This window comes from Lactuca serriola, chromosome 1, assembly GCF_051521515.1.
Source record: "Lactuca serriola cultivar US96UC23 chromosome 1, Lser_US96UC23_V15, whole genome shotgun sequence".
NCBI classification, from domain to species: domain Eukaryota; kingdom Viridiplantae; phylum Streptophyta; class Magnoliopsida; order Asterales; family Asteraceae; genus Lactuca; species Lactuca serriola.
The window spans coordinates 33912480-33935792 of record NC_136408.1 but is presented as its reverse complement, the minus strand read 5'-3'; the positions used below and the strand labels follow the sequence as shown (position 1 = coordinate 33935792).

The window sequence follows — 23313 nt, the reverse complement described above, 5'->3', positions numbered from 1 at the left end:
TATGGTGTATTGCAGCTAAAGTCAATTTCAAATGTGGACAAGTAACAGCATGTTGATCTTGCCAATGTTAATGTACAACTACAATTGCATCAAGTCCAACTTCACATATCTCTACCCACTTCAACATACAGCATATAAATACAACCCACATCAACCTTCAATCTCCATAACACAAAACACACAAATCCACCAATTTAATATTTTTAACAATCTTTTAGCCTAAAAAAACCATGGGTGTCTTGACATATACCAATGAACATATTTCCACAATCCCTCCAAGAATTTTCAAGGCCTCAATCCTCAAATCACACATTTTGATGCCCAAACTCTTGCAGATGCAATTAAAAGCGTTGAATTTGTCAAAGGTGACGGTGGGCCGGAAGCATTAAGCAAATTAACTTTGCAAGAGGTAAACTTATATCTAATCCAATATTTATTAATAAGGGCAAATATATATGTCTAATTAAATTCTTGTATGTAGGTTTTGTAAAGCACGAAATAGATGAAGTGAATGAGAAGACTTTCACATACAAGTATAGTTTGATTGAAGGTATGGGTATATCAGACAAGGTTGAGAAGGTGTCTTATGATATTAAGTTTGAATGTTCACCTGATAATGGCACCATTGCGAGAATGACCACAACTATTTACACCCGTGGTGATTTTGAGCTTAAGGAAGAAGAACTAAATGCAGGCAAAGAAAAGGTTTAAGGGCTTTACAAGGTTGTGGAAGGCTACCTCCCTAAAAACCCTAATGCATATGTTTAAATATTCTCATTTTGAATGTTGTAAGATTCCCACTATTTTCTGAGAAATAAACATCACACCATCAACAAAATTACTTACAAAAATGTTTCTATGGTATAATGAAGACTATGAGTTTGTTGTGTAGACCAAGAAATATTTGGTGTTTACATTAAAGGCACACTGATTGCAAGGAGACATTGAGTAGCGTGTCGGGATAGTTTGAAAAACCAAACCAAACCGAATTTCAAGCCAGACCAAAATAAATATTGAATTACTTTTCAGTTTGAAAACCTTGGAAACCAATTTTAAATGTTAATTATAAAGCTCAAAATTTCAATTATAAAGCTACAAAGTTTCAAACATCAAATACAATGTTACAAACCAAACATAAAATACAAAGTTACAAACATCAAATAAAAAGTTCGAAACATAAAATTCAACATTGAAACATAAAATCCAAAGTTCCAGTTACAAACGGGAGATGGTGCCATAAACAGAAGTGAAGGTGATAAGAAAGACCTTAAACTATAAAACTATTAGTTATTCAGTTAATTGACTATTTAATAAATTAAATTTGCCAATTTAGTTTCGTTTGGTTTGGACTTTACCGGATCATAACTCAAACCATAAACCGGATTCATAATTTTGTTTGGTTTAAAGTCAAACCGACTACTGAATTTGAAAGTTGGATTTGTCTGAATTCAACATTGTTTCGTTTGATTTTCGGATTCTTGAGTTCCAAACCAAATAAGGCACAAACGTAGCTTGTGGAATTGGCATATAGTGATAGTTATCATATTCATGCATCAAAATGGCTTCTTTGAAGACTAGGTGAATGCGATATACTGATATAAGAATTAAAACCCCAACAATTTGTTTCTAGTACAAATTTTCATATTCAGTGTTGCTCTCACTATAAATTTATTTGTAGGAATGTAGGTGTTTAATTGATTAATTCTTATGTCTAAAACTTTATGTGGAATCAACATCTTTTATGCTTGATAAATTTGTTAAGGTAATAAGATAAATTAAAAGCATTATATGATATATTGCATAATCGATGCTGATGTGGGTCGATTGCATGGAATGGCTAATGATTGAAACATTGCTTGATAAAAATGGTACAACATATCTATCCAACATATTCATCCAGTGTTTATTATCTCCTATTTTTTTAACACCAAAACATATTTATTTATTAACTATGTGGTTAAAATTAAAATAACACAAAAATATAAAGAATATATGGACCAACATGACACTACTAATAAAAAAAAACTTATAAATTTTTTAAAGAGATGCCTATTGTATTATTTACCTGCATAGCCTCTTTAAATTCAGTTATAAATGTTTTATGTGTTGAAGATTTAATTAGGTAAATAGATGAGTTTATATGCCTTGTGATTTACTAACAGTTAAAAGTTGCAACCCGTTGGGAGGAGATATAAAGATAAACCTATACATGAACGAAAACTGAAATATTAGTTAGAAAATGGGACAAAAAAATCAAGAAAATATCAAGGGAAAGGGATTTGGGAAAAATGGTCACCTTATAGTGTTTATGGAAGATCCATCCATCACCAAGCTCAATCTCCATCATCTTTATAACCTCCTCAACCTGCAATTACAAATTTAGTAATTTAGATTAAGTAATTATATTCTTAATATTAATTATTGATTATTGTACCTTTTTAATATGAGCAGGAGGATCATCATTAAGTACCAAAATAACGCGTCCACGTCCGTGTTCTAATGAGTGTGTACCTATAGCTCTTTCATTACACCAACCCTTAAGTATAAATAAAATCAATGAATGAGAAGAAGAAAAGTCGAGAAACTAACAATGAATGATATTGGAAAAGTAAACATTACCTTGAATTGAATACCATGAGTGTAGCTTTTGTGAAACTCTTTGTGAACTTCTTGTATCTTCTTCGTCTCCATGAGCAAACTTGAATCCACAGGTTTTACAAGTATGTAATAGAAAATCAGATTGACCTAAATCCAAATGAAACTGGGCATACTTCCTTTTCTACTTTAAAACTGATGGGTTTTGAGCAATACATCATTCCTATAGTGTACATGCAAACTCTAATAGCTTTTGGATCTAGTTTGTCTAATGAACATGCAATTGAATATCCAAAGCTATAAACCCTAGATCTAGCATATAATTAATCATATTAACATAAAATAGGGCTTAGATCTTACCTTTGATTGTTATATAGCAATAACAATCAATCCTTGGCTTCAGAAAGCTTAGTGCCTCAAATGTTGCACCTCAAATGGAGTCACAAACACCAAGAGCAACTTGGATGAAGAGGAGAAGAGAGGAGGCAGCCAAAAAACGTCTACAAACCCTAGAGGGAGTCTTAGCCACATTTTTGGGGAAATATGGTTCCTTTATATAGGTAGGCTATTAGGGTTTTCAACTAGGAAACCCTAATCTGACTACTTAAGCCCTAAGTAGCCCATGGATTCCTTTAACATATCCCTTGGACGATTTCTAATGGGCTTCCCCATAGAATTCGTCCAACCTATATATTATTAAGTAATCCATAGCCCAATTGTAATTATCTCATAATTACAAATCCAGTCCCCTAAGTTTAATTAATCTCTTTTAGCCACAAAATTAATTCTTAATTAATTCTTGACTAATATTAATTAAACAATATGATTTCTCCTTGAATATATTTTTCTTATAATATATTAATAAATCATAATTAAACCTTTCTCTCCTTAATTCATCCTACATATTGCTATGGTGAAGACAACTCAAAAGGACCATGCTCATAATCTGGCAAGTACATACCAAAATAGTTATGGACTTAGACACTAATCCAACAGTCTCCCACTTGGATAAGTCTAATAACAATTTTGTGTATAACTTCAGATCCTGATTAGCAATCGTAGCTTTCAAAAGTCGCTGTCAACTATGATCTTATCAGAAGCGTGTCCTTTAGATAAGGGATTATATATTCCTCCATTCTTGATATTGTATAGACATGAATTCTAATCATTCTCTCTATACTATTTCCCGACTTCCAATTTATGACGACTGACAACAGACTACAATTGAACACATCAACTTAGTCTCCGCTTGGCCAAGCGCTTATGTGCCATCACTAATTCATCGAAGGGCCCAAAGATATCGATTTTATCCCACTTTGGGTAAAAGGAATGGATAAACTTTGACTCAAATGCTCGCTTGCATTAACTCATCGAATCACACACAACAATAAGTTTTATGACACCAAGTTACTGGTGCGTTTACTTATTATCAATGTGCAACCGACTAGCAAATAACAACTCACACATCTTGGTTTTAAGAATATACAATATTATCAACTCACAATCACTCATGATAGAATCCATGAAGTGATTCTTGTGAGCGTGGGTTTAATCCAGTGCTCAAAATCATATTCATAAGCACTCATGAACGTTGCAGAAAACCTTTGCTATGTCTAATACACTTTAGACAATCTACAAACCAATTCATGACAGTCTTCATTCATACCTACTTCTAACATATGAACGACTGTGGACCATTCGAATAATTTGATTATTCTGAAACAATTAATTATTCAGGAAGTCAAAACATGCAAAGTGAAACACAAGAATAATACTAATCCTATATGGTCCCATACCTTTGAGTATAAATAAAACACCTTTTATTCATCACCATATCGATTACTCATTATTTGTTGTTTCTGTTAATTAACTTATTACTTGAATTATTACTACACTTGTCCCATGCGCTCAGCATGCACACAATGTTTACCTACGGTCCTTACTTTGTGAAATAGATCAAATGAACACATTTCCAATCATACTCATTTCACAACTCCCAATCCTTATCACAAGTGTAAGAATATCAAATTCTTGCCACTTATAGAATATGCTAGATTCTAACATTTTATGCAATGATCCTTTTACAATGTCATAGCACAAAAGTCACAATGAATATTGCCAATCAAATTACAAAGTCCTCTATTGGAGATTGTTACAAGACAATTCCATAGACGTGATGTCTCTCACTCAAAGTACATTCCTTTGAACATCCTTTTGCATAAAAATTTTACAATCTAGACATAGACTCTCAATATCCAACTCCCAATATGGAAACATTTCCATATTTTCCATATGACAACTCATTCATAATAGAACCTTATCTATTCATAATAATGTCGATATGGTCCATCCAATACCATACTTCCAACTACTCACAAGCAATCAATCTTCAGCGAACTTTGGATCGTCCTTTGATAGTTTAATTATTTTAGTCAAAACCGGTTCTAGTCCTTTTTCCCTCTTAATGCGCTAGACATTTGGAAAATTTTAGAATGGTCAACTAGCATTTGCAATCAATCCTATACCCGAAGCATATGAGACACGATGCATAATGTCTTACATAAAGATGTGATACTTTATCAATCTTATGCCATAATATTATATGTGTCACGTTCTCACAATTCAAACTATGAAGAGGGATGCCATAATCATAATCGAAATTTGAGAACACACTATGTATCCTTGACTAAATTTATTAAAATTTCTCAATCTAAGATTTAGATTTTGAAACGAAGTACAATATTCTCTCCCTTAATTCTAGCAAAACAACTTTTCAACCCTTGCGACTTTGCAAAGTATAACTTTTGTTTTCTATAATTAATATTGCTAACTTGCAATATTTGCCTTAATAATCATACAAGCATAACATGTATGCTCCCACTATCATGATGATCATTATCATATAAGCATAACACTTATGCTCCCACTAGCTTTGACATGTTTTTAGAAAACAACTGAATTTCCAGAAAACAATACCTATTGAATTTCTTAAGTTCATATTTCTAATACCTAATGCTTTGATAATACTTTATCTAAGCTTCTTAAACTTATACACTTTTGCCTTAGATAGCTCATATGTATGTCTAGACAATTCAGACTAATTGCCAAATCTCACAATTTCAAATTATGGAAAGGGATACCGTAACCATAATCGAATTCGAGAATACAATTTTTCACAATTACTATCTTCTTAAAATCTCTCTTAGTGAAAGCATTTCCTCACAGTCATTCTCATGAAGGAGGTAATCTTATGACACTTAGATTTTATGGTGTATGAGTTCCTATCAATGTGAATTTGCCAAAACCAAGGTTTGCAACAAATCCAAACTCATATGGACCGAACCTTCTCAATCTTGATCTCTTGCCTTATGGTAACACGGGTGCCCACCATGACTTCCAAGTGGTTAAGCAGCTCACCCTTTCCTATCACTGTACTTTTCATTAATCAAGGTGCTTGCCTTTTATGCGTTCAAATGAGAACTCATAGAACTCACATGCATAATTAACTCAATTGGAATGGCACAGAAACAAAATAACGTCAACACGATAGGTTATAAACCTCAAGTCGTGTGCTAGTGATGACCGATAAGGTTTATTCTTGATTTGTTTTGAAACCTTTCAAGACCATTAAGACTCCCACTGACTCCTTGACATATAAGATTCTCTTGTCAATAAACATTTCTCGACAAACAAGTATTAAAGAGTTAGTGTAGCTTTTATCAAGACAAAACACTTCACAAAATTGGTCCTAGTTGGTCTTTGTCTTATCCAAGACATCACAACTTTCCAATTTCAAATGTAAAAGAATAAGAAAACCTTTTCCAAATTCCACATTTAATGAATGTTATAAACCTTCTTAAGACTTGTCACTCAATGTCACAATCTTAACTCTCAGACTTGTTTTTGGAACGAAGTATGATTGACTTCTTGATTTAACCATTTCTTCAATTCTCGATTCCTCTTCTCAGGCATACAATTGTACTAAGACTCACTTAGAGGATCAATTGAGATATGGTTCTTAATCATTAAGACCTATCATAAAACATAATAAAAGGTACTCTCCCTTCTTCTTAGAATAGAGAAACTTTTATCTTTCTGCCTACTTGATTCTTTTTATTCGTTCTGCTATTGATTGAAACTCTTTTAATCAACTCAGAATTACACTTAATCTTATAAGTATAATCATATTCACTAAACTTTAGTAAATCATGACGAATGTCTCTGTCACTCTTGTGGAAGACTTGATCAATGTACGACCTAGTGTACTCGATCTCCTAGACCTTCAATTGACACTTTGTCAAAGAATTAGTCTAAATATCCCAAATGTGAAAGTTTTTTTTTCATTCATCATACAATACTCGTTGCATGATTCCAAGTTTCTGTCCAATTGAAATTTGGGCGATGAGAAACTCTCCCTATTTGGTAAATTCTCGACATTTCCACAAATAACATAATTAAGAATCAAATCCATTATTACTAATAATAGAAACATTCAAACATCAATTTTTCATACACGCCATTGCAAGGATAAATAAATAATATAAAATCAAAATTTATTTTATTGCGGAAAAATTTGTCCTTACAATGCAATTCAATTGAAAACTATGTTAATACATATTTCTTAGCAATCTATTCTAACTCCAAGTAGTAGCTCAAGAATCCAATCTTCAAGCAATGCAATCGAAATCCATTTCTTACGATTAGATTCCGCTCACTTCTTCCCTTAAGCTTCCTCTCTTTTCTTTGATCTTACAAATCATCAAAATGTAATCTTATCACATCATGTATTAAGAATCTAGAATAGGAACTTAAAAGAATTAGTTATTGGATTTTACCTGAAGTAGAGCCATACGTCTTGACTCTCCCATCTCTTAGATCTCTTAGGTAGTTAGGGCAGCTTCGTCTCCAATGCCCCTTCTCTTGGCAATAAAAGCAAATGGACTCCTTTGGCACAACACATCGGACAATCATAGACTTAGTTCTTTCTAGAGTTCCGATATCCATTGCAGTTTGGCAGTTTGACTTACCAGACAAATTTTCTTAACCAGCACGCCAAATCATTTCTGATTCAGCAGCTATAAGCAAATAGGTGAGATCAATGAGGGTCACATCGTGTTCCATCATATAGTACTCTCTAACGAACTCACTATATGATTCAGGAAATGACTGAAGAACCTAGTCAATAGCCAACTCTCCTAAAATCTCGACACCCAACATCCTCAACCTATCAATGTGTGACTTCATCTCTAAGACGTGTGCACACACAGGTTTCCCATCTTCGTGCTTAATTTCCAACAGGGCTTGAGTGAGCTTGAAATTTTCAAGCCTTTGAACTTGTGGGGTAGGGAGAATTGGAGGAGGTGAAGCATGATCTCTTGTTCCTCGATCGAATTATGGAATATCATCTTCATGTGGAAAGCTTGTTCCATGGAATTTGGGAAGACCATAGTTGTCATACTCTGACATCTACAAAACGGGAGAAAATTCAAGTTAAGTTGATTAGAATCCTTGATGTGACACCCAAATGAAACATCGAGGCTAGGATCCAACACAATACTCTACAACCTAGAAGAGGGATGCCGTAATCTAGTTTCAGAATATTTGAAGGTAGGTAAATGACGATTTACCAATTTCCACCATGAAAAACGAAAAAGGAAACTTAAGTTTCAAATGTATTGAAAACTCCTTGATCTTTTGAGATTCATTGAACTTTTCAATGACATGTTTAAATCTCGATATGCCCCTCGATTTGTGACTGAGATGCCGAGGATCACAAAACAGGGTGAGAATAACCATGCAAACTTACATGGTGCCCCCAATGTTACAGTCACCTATTCGATGTGCCGATTAACCACACACGCTCCACCAAACTATGACAAACAACGAGTCACCATTTGCTACCTTTTCTTAGAACCATTTAGTGTGCCGGTTAACCACACATGCTCCACTAACGTCTTCGCAAGGGCACAAAGTGTAATTTCATTGAATTGCATCAATTCACTTTTGCCTAAAGTAACTAAGATTGAGAATTTTGTAAAACATTTAGTTACTTTATACTTCATTATACTTTTAATGGAAAGGGTTTTGGTCCTATCCTACCCGTTCGGCTAACGACCCTCCACTACTCAAGAGTGCGGTGGGTAAGAGTGGATACCCATTTAATTGCCATTTTATAGGCAATTTCCTTGAACACCCCTTTATAGACCAGCTTCGTGAATGAGGCCTACGAACGGTAAGACTGACACTTTACTCATACATATATAATACTAGACTTTTAATGTTATATATAGTATAGGGTGTATTTTACACTTTTAAAATACTAGGTGGTCTAATTTAATAAATTATACTTTTAATTTAATTAAATGTAAACCAAAACTTTATGGGTTTATTAAATCTCTTTTAATTATACACTTTAATTAGTTAATAAAACCATAAAGGTGTAATTTGAACTTTTCAAAATACTAGGGTTTAGAATTTAACATTTTCAAAATTAAACTTTTAATCAACTTTTAAATTCCAAAACTTGAGGGCAAGTTTCGAAACATTTCAAAACATTAGGGTTTAACTTATTTAAATTTCAAAAACAAAACTTTTAAGTTCAAATTTAAACTATAAAACCTAAAGGGAGTAATTTGAAACTTTTTCTAACTTTATCAAGAATATTTTAGATCACAAAATTCAAATAAGACAATTAACAATTAATTGGTGGTTATCTAATTTGACCTAACCCAAATTCTTGCAAGATAATTCATCAAATAACTCAAATAATTAAACATTATCTTATAAGGCAACAAATATTTGATTAATTGGTAATTATCTTCTATTTTGGTAAGGATATTCACCCAAAATCAATAAAAATCGGATTTTATTCATCAAAAACGTTTTTGGTAATAAGCCTAAGTCAAAATAGCACAAAATCCCGAAATTACCTCTTTCTGACGAGTTGACTCGTCGAGTCAGGCATGGACTCGGCGAGTTCAACCATGGACTCGGCGAGTCCAGCCCCCAGAAACCCTGATTTTCGATTTTTAAGCAAGAATAATCCATAATAACATCAAATACATCAAACAAACAGCCTTGGCTCTGATACCACTTATGTGTTTTGAGCAATACATTATTCCTATGGTGTACATGCAAACCTTAATAGCTTTTGGATCTAGTTTGTCTAATGAACATGCAATTGAATATCCAAAGCTATAAACCCTAGATCTAGCATAAAATTAATCATATTAACATAAAATAGGGTTTAGATCTTACCTTTGATTGTTATATAGCAATAACAATCAATCATTGGCTTCAGAAAGCTTAGTGCATCAAATGTTGCACCTCTAATGGAGTCACAAACACCAAGAGCAACTTGGATGAAGAGGAGAAGAGAGGAGGCAGCCAAAAAACGTCTACAAACCCTAGAGGGAGTCTTAGCCACGTTTTTGGGGCAATAGGGTTCCTTTATATAGGTATGCTAATAGGGTTTTCAACTAGGAAACCCTAATCTGACTGCTTAAGCCCTAAGCAGCCCATGGATTCCTTTAACATATCCCTTGGACGATTTCTAATGGGCTTCCCCATAGAATTCGTCCAACCTATATATTATTAAGTAATCCATAGCCTAATTGTAATTATCTCATAATTACAAATCCAGTCCCCTAAGTTTAATTAATCTCTTTTAGCCACAAAATTAACTCTTAATTAATTATTGACTAATATTAATTAAACAATATGATTTCTCCTTTAATATATTATTCTTATAAAATATTAATAAATCATAATTAAACCTTTCTCTCCTTAATTTATCCTACATATTGCTATGGTGAAGGAAACCCAAAAGGACCATGCTCATAATCGGGTCAAGTACATACCAAAATAGTTATGGACTTAGACACTAATCCAACAAAAACCTTTTTGGAGTTTGTTGCAACTAACTCTTGTCCAAAATTAAGTTTGTTTGGATCATTTTCTTTGAAATGATCATATCATTACCTCTGCATATCCAAAACCAAAAGTCAACTCTAACTTCTTGTATGGTAAAAATGGAACAAACAAAGATTCATTTTAAATTCTAAAGTGAAATAAACTAATTGATCTGGTATTTTGAAAGCTTTCCTTAAAGTATAAGAAAACAGAACCTAGCAAATTACATGCTAAAATTCAACAGACCAAAATAGTTTTTTTTGTCTCTATCCGAATTGTCTTTTATATAGTTCAATAAAGTTGTCAATCTTTCCTAAAGGGAATCAGTCTTAAATTTAAAAAGTAATCATTTGATATTCAATAAAGTTTTTAGATACACGAAATCAAATCTCAGCTTTAGTTTGCTAACTTCTCACACACTTCATCTATGACACTAATAACAAAATTGAAACACTTCATCAAAATCCTATATTAAGAATTTAAAACTGCAGCAATTTTGGTAGCATAATCTACATCGGTTGTAATATCATTAGAAAGCACCCCAAAAACCGTGTGGATTAGGATTATTAAAACAACTGATGCATATGTTAAAGTGAATAGACATAAGCTGAATAAGGAAGGAATATACCTATCTGTTTTTGTTTTTGGAATTCGACGCGTGTATATAATGGGAATTTTGGGCTCTCTGGTAAAGTCTTCGTCATCGGACAAGTTATCCAAAAGGGGAAGAGGTGGATCTAGGGCTTGGCTTCGTGATGTAGAAGAAAAAGGTCTAAAGAATGATTTCGGAACAACATTATTATTATTATTATTATTATTATTATTATTATTATTATTATTATTTGATAGAAAGACTTTTTGCAAAACACCTATTTAAAATATGTTTGGATTAGCGAAAAGATTTTTGATGTAACTTTTAAATGTAAAGACATTTTTGTGATTTTTTGAAACTCTTTATTTTTCTCTATGCAAAAAGTTATTTTTAAAAGAATTTTTCTATTACCGAAACATTTTTTGGCTTTTTGAAAAACATTAAAAGTTAAAAGTTATTTTCGATTGCATTGTTTGTTGTTGCCATGAAGAACAAGTAATATTTGCTCGGAACTCGGATTTTAGAATGCAAAAACTGCGAACTCATCTTTTGATGCGCATGCTATTAAATTTGAGTTTTATTTTGATAGATTTTGATTTCCCTCTGAATTTTAAACCACAAAATGTTAATTGAAATCCTTTTATTGGATTGCAAAATAGGCAACTCCAAATAAACCACAAATAGACAATCATATAAACAACAATTGAGAATCACATAAAGAATCGGTAACACTTTACCAGACAATGCGGATCTAGGACGGAAGTTAAACAGGTCTAGTGTATGAAAAACAAATAAAAATACAACAATTTTAAATTTTAAGATATTTTTAGTTTTTTTCAACAAGAAAAATGTCAATGAGAGACTTTTCTTGTAAGAGTTGGTACCATGGAGGGGGTTTTTAATAAAAGAAAATTTGTTTAAGGGTATTTTTGGTAGTATAATGACTGTAATCCTCTTCCAAGTGGGGTGTTTGGACCCCACCTCTAACAAGATGGCTCCGCCACTACATACAACATCATTACAAATTCAGCTACTTACTTTATCCTTATGGAACTTGATAGGAAAATCAAAAAAGAAAAACCCTTTAGTTTGAAACAATTGAAAACGATTTTCTTCTTGGTTTTGTGAAACTTGAAGGATGATGGATCTAGAAGAAAGCTCTAGACCAAAAGATTATGATACTAAAATACTCACTTCAGAAGTACACACAAAAATGAAAGATTGTGAATGCTTTTTATACTTTTCTTATTGAAGCAACGGGGCAACTAAAAAGCAAGAAATCCATCAAAATAAGTGGCCAAGCATAATATACAAACGGGGTCAAAAGCAACTCATTCAACAGTTTGCAAAGTATAAGTTTGTTAAACCATCTTATGTGTTGCAGTGATCAGTTTTTAACTACAACACTTTGGTTCGAACCAAAAGAGTCTAAAACAACATTTTGGATTGTTATATGATTTCCAGACTAAAATATTGTTCGTATTCTAAATTGTTCTTCGTATTCTAAATTGTTCTTCACTCTGGAATGTGAGAATTCATTCTAAAATAGTTTAAAGGCAAGGAAAAAAAACTATAATAGTTTTTTCTAAGTTATCAACGATTAATAATGACAAATAAAAAGTTTTTTTTAGACTTTAGATATGAAGTAACAATCTATTTGTGACATGTCCTTTGCATATTTCTAGAAATGTCTTCACATTTCAGACTTCATTTAATAATTCATAAAAACACATAAGCACGAACTAGCCATTAAAATCTCAAATTCTCAATATTGTCAGGATCATATTATTTTGCCAAATAAATTTGAGATATTGTGTGTCTAGATGTTAAGTATAGAATTGTTTTCAATGTATACTCAAGTAGGAAACCCTTTTGGAAGAGTCTGGTCGGATGAGTCATCTATGCTTCAAATCATGATTGTAAAAATCGTTTGATGGTAGCTCGGCGGTCGACTGACGATAAGTGATTAATCAAACTCGGCGGGGATTAATCGGCGATTAATCGAGGACCCTAAATTATTAATAAAATTATTTAAAAATCAATATTTCCTAAAAAATTAAGTATTTGGAAATTTTAAATTTTAAAATTTTGAAATTTTAAAAATTTTAGTATAATATTTGAACATTTGAAAGCTTAAAAATTTAAAATTTTAAAATTTTAAAATCTTGGTGTAATATTTGAAAATTATTTTTTTTTTTTATTTTTTAAATATTTCCCGCCTATGACCGCCGAGGACCGCCAAGACCGAGTTTGACCGAGTTTGACCAATTTCGCCAAGCATCCTAATCGTAATCGGTTCGAGGCCGTCAAACGATTAATCGCCGATTAATCAGCCGCCAATGCCGATTTCTGCAACATTGCTTCAAACATATTGATTATTTTGTCAATTTATTTAAAAATACATTATTTTTCATTAAATTTATTTTGATTTGTGATTAATTTAATCAATATTTTTTTATTAGATTCTTAAAATCATCTAGTTATTTTTCTCATTTATATTCTTAACAATCATCTAGTTGTTTTTATAATTATCCCTAAATTAAATTTTCTATCAAACCCAAATTTGCTAAAGAAAATATTTTGATCAAATAGTTTATGGTATGGAGTGACCATTTCATATGAAAGGTCAGGGGTTTAAGTCATGGTGGAGACATAATTGGTTATTTTGGACTATATTAGTTAGTTTGTCGTTAAAAAAAAAAAAAAAAAACTTTATGTTGCCTATACCCGAGTCCGACTTGACCCATTTTCCGTCGGTCATCTCAAAACCCTCGTTAACCCTTTGCCCCCATTGTTCATCTTCTACCTGCAAATACTACACTCACAGCTTTGATAGGCCAGCAACGATGAATCAAACAAAGAGATTACTCAGTACAATCAGGCTAGCCAACTCGCTCTACTCGACTCAGCTCGCCAGAACCCACCCTAATAATAAGGTTCGAACTCGGTTTCTTGATTTACATGTCCCTAATTACGTTTCCCCATTTCTCAATTTCCATGCAAAACTCTTCTTTTCTTCGAAGCCAGAACAAACGCTTAATATTATTTTATCTGAAAAGTGGTCTGATGAGTTAGAACAAGAGTTATCAAAGTCAAAAACCGATTTCACCCATGAAACCGTCATGTATGTTCTAAAGAAACTCTCGAAAGAGCCCCAAAAGGCTTCGGATTTCTTTAATTGGATCGTTGGAAAACAAGGGTTCCAACCCAGTTCTTCCATTTATAGCATAATGCTTCGGGTTTATGGGAATAAAGAATCGATAAAGCAGTTTTGGATTACTGCCCAAAAGATGAAAGAAGAAGGTTTCTTCATTGATGATCAAGCGTATTTAATGATTCTTCAGGATTTTAAGAACTCGAATATGATCAATGAGGCTGCAAATTTGACCAAAATTTATAACTCAATGGCGAAAGATAATGTCATGAATGACGTTATTAAGGAAATCGTTAGTGTTGTGATTGAATCAGAATGGGGAAATGGGGTTGAGAAGAGATTAGCAGGGATCAAATTCGACTTCAAGGTATCAGATAATTTCGTTCTTAGAGTATTAAAGAATCTGCGAAAGTATCCTTTGAAAGCAATCAAGTTTTTCAGATGGGTTAGTGAGACTTTCAATTATGAACAAAATACCATCACTTATAACGGGGTTTTACGTGTTCTTTGTCAAGAAGATTCAATAAAAGACTTTTGGGACATCTTTAAGGAAATGAAGAACGCAGGCCATGAAATGGATCTTGATACTTATCTAAAAATCTCAAGATTCTTTCAAAAACGTAAGATGTTAAAAGAAGCAGTAGAGCTTTACGAGCATATGATGGACAGCCCTTACAAGCCCTCAATTCAACATTGTAGTGTCCTTCTAAGAACCATTGCAGGCAACATTTCACCAAATTTGGATCTTGTTTTTCGGGTAGTAAATAAATTTGAAGCCACAGGAAATTCTCTTTCAAAAAGCGTTTATGATGGTATTCATAGATCATTAACAAGCGTAGGTCAATTTGATGAAGCCGAGAAGATGATGACAGCCATGAAAGATGCAGGATACGAACCCGATAACATAACCTACAGCCAATTGATCTTTGGTCTATGTAAAGCTCGAAGACTAGAAGATGCAGCCAAGGTGCTCGATGAAATGCAAGCAAATGGTTGCACTCCTGACATCAAGACATGGACGATTTTAATCAAGGGACACTGTTCAGCCAATGAAGTCGACAAAGCTCTGATCATTTTCGCCAACATGATCGAGAAAGGCTGCGAGGCTGATGCGGATCTTTTGGACGTTTTAGTAAACGGGTTCTTGAGTCAAAACAAGGCCCTAGACGCACACCAGGTGCTTGTTGAAATGACTGAGACAGGTGGGGTGAAACCATGGCAGGCGACTTACAAGAATTTGATCAAAAATCTGTTGTTGGAGAGGAAATTTGAGGAGGCCTTGAAGCTCCTAAGGCTGATGAAGAAACATGAATATCCACCGGTTTCAGAGCCATTTGTGGGGTTTGTTTCCAAATTTGGGACGATTGATGATGCTTTGGAGTTTTTGAAGGCGTTGAGTTATAAAGAAAGTCCTTCAGTTTCGTCTTATCTGAATGTGTTTCAGGGTTTTGTTGATGAAGGTAGAGAATTGGAGGCTAAAGATTTGCTTTTCAAGTGTCCACCTCATATTCGCAAAAACAAAGGAATTTCTAGTCTTTTTGGGTCTGTTTGATTACCTAGTTTGTTGTATTATCCATTTTTTTTTTCAGAACAACAGACAATTTTAAGGTCGAAGCATCTGGGTGCTTTAGGACTAAATATATTTCTACAAAATATAGACCCCTTGCTCTTTATATTCACTAGACTTTATAATTTATTGATTTAATCCGATCACTATTGTATAAATTGTGAATTCAGAAAAAGAGAACATTGTTTTTTGCAAGACCATACACTAAAAATGACATTAAAAACGTATTTTGCATATTTACATCATAATAACTATAAAATAAAACAAACCGATATGATTTGTCATTTTTCAAATCAATACTAGTATAAATAAACACAATTGCACAGTTTGATAAACTCTCTTGATGTTCTTTATAATTAAGACGACAATAAAAGAAGAAAAAAAAACCTAACAAAACTCATGAACTTTAAATATGTGAGAAGTAAGGTTGGATAGCCCATCCTATCGTAGTATGGTACCCATGTGATGTCACATTAACTTGTTCCCATTTATCTACTTGTTCAATTCAATCGTGGCATGTGAGGCTCTCATTTTGCCTGTAAAAGATAGGAATACATTTGTCCTATGTCCTAACCATGGCCCCCATACACATGACCTCCTCCAAAACACCATGAAAGAAAACATTGAACAACATGAACTCGAAATCGTCAAGGCTGTGGCACAGGCATGGCTCGGCCACACCACCACCACCTCGCCACCCTCCTCCACCAATGAATTCGATACCCGCCGCCTCAGTTTCAAGATCAAACCCACCCGGTTTAAGCTAGAAAAACCATCGTCGTGGAACAACAGTAACAATAACAGCAACAGTATCTCAACAAGTTGGGATTTCACACAATCACTGTGGGATTCATACGAGATTGTGGCCGTGTCAAGGCGGCTCGAGAGTCGGCTATTACTGGAAAACGAGTTTGATGAATCAAGTAAAGGTCAAACTCAAGGTCAATCTAGTAAGAGAAAGAAAGAGAGCAAGAATAGCCTCAGAAATATACTCAATCGAACATCGTCTAGGAGGTTTGATGAATAGATATTGATTATATACAGAATTCCATATATCTTTTTAACACCCTTCGCGATTGATTTTTGTGCATTTGGGTAAGGTATGTAAGTTTCGAGCTCTTAGAAATAAGAATTTTGTATTGAAGAACAATGTGAAAACGCCTATTTACTTATATGTTGTACTTAAAAACACATGATAATGAAAACATTACGAATATTGGCTAGCTTTTATTCGTTTATAATCAACTCGATAGGAGTAAGGAATTGCAGGATGTAGGAATATCAATGCTAGATGGTCAAACTTCACAGAACACCAAATCCCAAAGGTAAACTCTGTTTTTTTTTTTTTTTTTCATTAAACTTAAATTCAACTCTTAGAAACCTTAATTTGTATGAGCTTCCTCTAACCATTACTGTTACAGAACATGCTAAAACCCTAAACGTACGTTTAGGTTTCTAAACTAATTATGCCAATAGTAAACTATTAAGAACGTGACACTCAATCAACAAGATGAAAGTAGAATGAAATTTCGATCTAATAAAACTAAAAAGTAGTATAGAAAGTAAAACAAACGACCTAGATGACAGTGGAATATGCTGCCATATGAGAGAAAGCAGTGAAAAACCCTTCCGTTCCCAAGTTTAACAAAAGAAAAAAAGAGAAAAGAAAAGAAAGTCACGAGAGAAAAGAAGAGAAAGAAAAGGAAAGGAAATCAAAATTTTCTTTCTTGTTCCCAAGTTTGAGAGAAATGGAGGAAAATGAATCATTTTGTTCTTTCTTTTCAAATCCTCCCAAATCAGAAGGAAAATTAGGAGGGAAAGTGATTCTCCCATTTCTCTCCATTTTCTTCCACTTCCCTCCTTTAATGAAACTCGGGAACACCAATCCCTTTTATTTTTTTTTTTCTCATTTCCACTCATTTCCTTTTTTTTCTCTCGTTAAGTTGAACTCTGGAACGGGATGTTAGTCTTCATTATTAGTATAAATATTTATCTTATTAAATATTTTCATACATCGTTCAACTTACAAAATAAAAACTTTTTTTCAACACTATCCTTCAAATTTGTGCTATTTGAATGCAATAGTTTTAAAGTCTAATTTATTAGTAAAATATCATTTTATATTGACAATCATAATTCAATATAGTTTAGTATTGAATTTTTAAAATTTTCTTATTTTGTTAATCTACTTTCACTATATATATATATATATATATATATATATATATATATATATATATATATATATATATATATATACACACCTCATATGAGAGGTCTGGGGTTCAAGTCTCGGTGGAGACATAGATGGTTATTTAGGAGTAGATTAATTAGTTTGTCATTTCAATATATATATATATATATATATATATATATATATATATATATATATATATATATATATATATATATATATATATATATAGGGTTATATGAATCGCGAAGCTTTCCTTGTAATTTTGGAATGAAAGGTGGGCACCAACTCTTCATAATATATACTCTACAATAATCTCTCTCAATCATTGCCGATGTTTTGATTCTGAGAAGAAACTTGAAGTTTTTTTATAAACTATCAAAATATCCACTTTGAGACCCTCTTAATTATTCATCTCTTTTCCTTTATTTTTACTTTTTTCACTACCCGATAGACGCTTAGAAGACATAATTTCTAAGATATATAAATGATATAACATTAGTAACGATGTGAAAGTCATAAAAATAGTTCTCATCAACTAAGTAAATGTCACGAAATAGGAACATAATTAGAGAAGCTAGAGGGAATTAGCAATTAGGAAAATTGGTCAAATCACTCAAAACAAAAATCAAATTTGTAATGCACTAATATGAAGTCAGAAATTCAGTCATTCAGAATATATGTGTTTGTGTGTTATGTTCGTCATCGACGATGTCAATCAATGTATAAAAACAAGAGGCCGTCAGATTCAAACACCTAGAATAATGCAATCCTTGTTTAATTTCATTTAACAATCAAAATGAGAGCAAGAGTGTAATAAGACAAAGAGGCAGAGTCCAGTGGAATCGGAAAACCAAGACATAAGAAGCATCGCTTAAACTTTGTTGTTATCATAAAATTGGAAATTTGGAATTGGAATAAAATATGAGCTCTTGTTTGTTGTAAATCTACATTAGCCTATCTTAGACAACCCAAATGCGATTTTTAATATTAACCCTAATTTTTAAAACGAGAACTGTTGAAGTTTTTAATTTTACTGCGAGATCTTTTAATTGGAACAAAACATGAGCTATTGATTTTGGATTACCAGACGGTCGACTATTGGTACACTGAATCATATATAAAACCAGACTCATTCTACGATAGGATCCATGTACGGTAGCCCACCTCGAACACCCTCAAAGGCACCCATGTTTGAAGATCTACAATATGGGTCATTTAATATCTACACAATCAATTTAGTTTTCGGTTGGGATTCACCCCACCTAAACTAGACTCCAACACCCTCATGTATAAGTTGATAAAAGAGTTTTTTTAATTATGGAGATTTTTTTTTACCTTTTAGATATATCGATGAATTGGTGTTTATAGATAAGCTTTAGATATTCCAAAATGGTAGTGCAATTATGAATGAAAATTAGAAGTAGAATAATATATAACATGAAGAGTAATGTGACGTCCCAAAAATACTAAGTAAAAGTTATTGTTTTTAAGTTAACCAACCCCTCAATATCAGAGTACAAATCATAACATAAAGTGCGAAACACTGGTGGATGTTGTGTGATCATGCCAGACCCTTCCCTTTCGAACGAGAGGTACCTCAAACCATAAACATAAACTATAAACACAAAGCATAGTGAGTTCCCTAAATACCACATACCATACATACATCAAGCCCTGCCCGGTAACAAGTCTATAACATGTAATGGGCCCCACCCAACACCTATAGTAGGCCCCGCCCAAAGCTACATACAAATACATGCAAGAGTCACAAATACAACTAGCATACTATAAACATAATCCAATGGGCCAACATTGGTGCCTTCGACCCGCAATTACTATGAGGATACTCACCTCAATCGATAACAAATAAATCTTACTCCCGAGTCACAAATCCAAGAACCTCCACACACTATACATATCAAAACCAACCCTAATTAATAATTAGGGTAATAATCATAATCAAGGGTCCAAGACACACTTTATCTCTTTAGGGTAAAAAACCATTCTACCCTTTCAAAGCTAATCCTAACCAAACATGGCCTAAGGCCCAAAAATGATCCATTTCCACTTATGGGAGTACGCCATGCGTACTCCTTCATTACGCCATGCGTATCGAGTTCCCACAGGAAACGGGGCAGGGCCACGTTACGCGCTGCGTACTCTAGGGTTACGCCCTGTGTAACCCTAATGTTGCCAAAACCCATTATTAAGTCCTTAATACCTACATACTAAACATCCAACTCACATATCTTAATCTAAGGGAGGTGTTAACTGATAAAGTCGTCAGCTTTAAGATTTTTGCATGGCTTATTAGAGCATAGATTCAAGCCTTAGATCCGAATCACCCTTTAATAACTTCAAACCCTTGTATGAGTGAAAGATAGCCACACAGACATTATTTTTATGACATATGATTCTCAGAAACAACATGCAATGGAAACCTTAAGCTCCGAAGTAGCTTTTACTCATGAAACCAAAATCATGGGACTAAAAGCAAGCAAAACTCTAAACTATCCTAGATCCAAGCCATAGAACCATAAATGTGGGAACTTTATACCTCCAAAAGTTTGCAAAAGAGATGAAAGCTATGGATATTCAAGCTATAGTCACACCAATCCTCAATGATAGATTTCTACTTCTTCACTATGCACTAAGAACACACAAAAGAGACTCACACAAGCTAACCAGGGATTAGGGTTTCAAAATATTGTTTGGGGAGAGTGGAGGTTGAGCATGAAGAGGCCTCAAGGGACTTAAGGTGTTTATATAGGGTCTCAAGCCTAAAAATTAGGGTTTGGGTTCTGCATGAGTACGCACTACGTAGGTTTGTATGCCCTGTGTAGGGTATAAAGTCTCGCGCCATTTTTTAATGTCTTAAGCCCTGGGTACACATTATGTACGCCCAACGTAAGGACCCATTTTGCAAGAATTTGATACTTTAATCTAGAAATAAAAATACTTGAAAAACGGGTGTTACAAGTAAACTGTAAATTTGATCCCTGTGGTTTGCGAAAAAGTGAATATTTTCAACTTGCACCGTTGGTCCAAAATCACAAATTTTCCATGGATTTGGTCCCTTAAAAGTTGAAATGACTTTTTTTAACCCTTTTTATTTGTATTTCATTTTTTTTAAAAATTATTATTATTATTAGTATTATTATTATTATTATTATTATTATTATTATTATTATTATTATTATATCATTAAAAATTAGAAAAACTTCCCCTCCCTCTCCCTCTCTCTCTCTCTCGTTCATCATTATTCTATCTTTTGTTGGTAAACTAACGTTGGAGGTAAACAGTTGAGGAGCCGCCACCTTCTTAATGGAGATGAAATCCCATATCTTGCCAAAGCAGAAGATGAAATCCATCACAACTTTCTAGAGCCGTCATCACCTCTGGGGCTAAGAATTTGCTTGCCAGAGAGCTATATCATAACCACCATCATTTATAGATCTGTTTGATGGTGGAGATGACCACAATATATGTTCACCGAAGAGACTTAACACGACTACAATCATTCATTAGAAGAAAACTATATATTTGTTATAGACACCACTATCGTTCATTAGAAGCAAAATATATTTCCACTAAAGCATTCCTGTTGGAATAGTGTCTAAGCCCGTAACTATATTTGGTATGTACTTGACCCGGTTGTGCATGGTCCTTTTGGGTTGCCTTCTCCAAAGCAACTTGACAAGGTAATTTAAGGAGAAAGAGAGAGTCTTATGATTTATTAATATATTATAAGAATAATATATTAAAGGAGAAATCATATTTATTTAATTAGTATTGGTCATAAATTAATTAGGAATTAATTTGATGATCAAAAGAGATTAATTGAATAAAGGGGTATAAACTGTCAAATGTATGATAGTTGAGTTTTAGGTTAAGGAAACCTAATGGGCTTAAGGGGGAACGAAATTATGATGGGTAACCATCATATTTTCGTCCAAGGCCTTATTCCAGAAGGTTACATGGGTTGCTTAGTGGCTAAGTTGTCCATTAGGGTTTAGACTGAAACCCTAGTAACCTGTAACTATAAATATGACCCCTAGGGCATTGAATTTGGCTACCACTTGATTCTAAGAGATCCCTAGGACGATTTCTAGCCTCTCTCTCCCTCTCTCATATTGCCTTCTTGCTTGTGGGGTTTGTGAACCATTAGAGGAGTTGCATTTGTGACTCTAAGCTCAAGAAAAGAAGAAAGTGAAGATCTAAGCCGATAATTGAAGAGGTAAACATCTAGATCTGATTCTATATGTTAATTTAGTTGTTTATATGCTATATTAGGGTTTGTAAGTCTTGGAATCAAAGCATGTTCAATAGTGAAACCTAGATCCAAGCATTAGGGTTTGCATGAGCACATAGGAATGTTTCTTATGCCTAAAACCCATCAGTGGTATCAGAGCCTTGATTGGTTTCAGTTGTATGTGATGCTTAACTACTTTATTTGCTGAAAATCGAGTTTTTGGCCCCTGCCCGACTCAACTCGGCGAGTCAGTATCTGGACTCGGCGAGTTGACCCCTACTCGACGAGTCCAGGTCTGACTCGGCGAGTCAGTTCGTCAGGCAGAGGGATTTTCAGGTTTTGGCTGCTGTTTTGACTTGGACTTGATGCTTAATTTGTTTTATGAAGTTAAAATCCGAATTTTATCTTAATTAAGTGTTTATCCTTTCCAAAAAGAATAGATAATTTCAAATCTTTTAAATATTAGTTGTTTATGTGATAAATATGGATTATTTAAAATTATTTGGTAATTATCTAATGACTAAAATTAAGATTATGTCAAATATAGATAATTATGAAATTAATTGGTCAATTTGAATTATTTGTTATTTGATCCCTTGTATTTTGAAAAGTTCAATTCTTGCCCTCAAGTTTTGAAATTTGAATTCATGATTAAAAGTTTAATTTTGAGTAATCTTAATTTCAAACCCTTAGAATTTTACAAGTTTAAAATTCAACCCTATACTATTATATATTATTACAAGCTTAATTAATATATATATATATATATATATATATATATATATATATATATATATATATATATATATATATATATGTATAACTTAAAATGCTAGTCTTACCGTTAGTAGGCCTCATTCACGAAGCCGATCTATAAGGTGGGTATAAGGTTGCTGCCTATAAAATGGCGCTTAATGGGTGTACACTCACACCTACCGCTTGCTTGACTGGTGGAGGGTCGTTAGCCGAACGGGTAAGATAGGGCAACCCTCTCCTCATTAAAAGTATAATGTTGATTATAAAGTAACTACATGTTTTACAAATT

At 33.2% G+C, this 23313-nt stretch overlaps 2 protein-coding genes and 2 pseudogenes across 2 annotated transcripts; 3 read left to right on the top strand and 1 right to left on the bottom strand.

Annotated features, from left to right (window-relative positions):
• The first annotated feature begins 219 nt into the window (after positions 1-219).
• LOC145068000 (major strawberry allergen Fra a 1-2-like) lies at positions 220-768 on the top strand (annotated as a pseudogene).
• Positions 769-2155: 1387 nt separating this feature from the next.
• On the bottom strand, positions 2156-11210 carry LOC145053387 (protein CHROMOSOME TRANSMISSION FIDELITY 7-like; annotated as a pseudogene).
• A 2657-nt stretch (positions 11211-13867) lies between these two features.
• Positions 13868-15931, top strand: BIR6 (Pentatricopeptide repeat (PPR) superfamily protein). Its single transcript, XM_079023307.1, has one exon. The coding sequence runs from the start codon at positions 13945-13947 to the stop codon at positions 15802-15804; it is 1860 nt and encodes a 619-aa protein (XP_078879433.1). The 5' UTR covers positions 13868-13944; the 3' UTR covers positions 15805-15931.
• Positions 15932-16429: 498 nt separating this feature from the next.
• Positions 16430-16846, top strand: LOC145053378 (uncharacterized). Its single transcript, XM_079001418.1, has one exon. It carries the CDS (start codon positions 16430-16432, stop codon positions 16844-16846), a length of 417 nt encoding a protein of 138 aa, XP_078857544.1.
• Positions 16847-23313: the final 6467 nt, after the last annotated feature.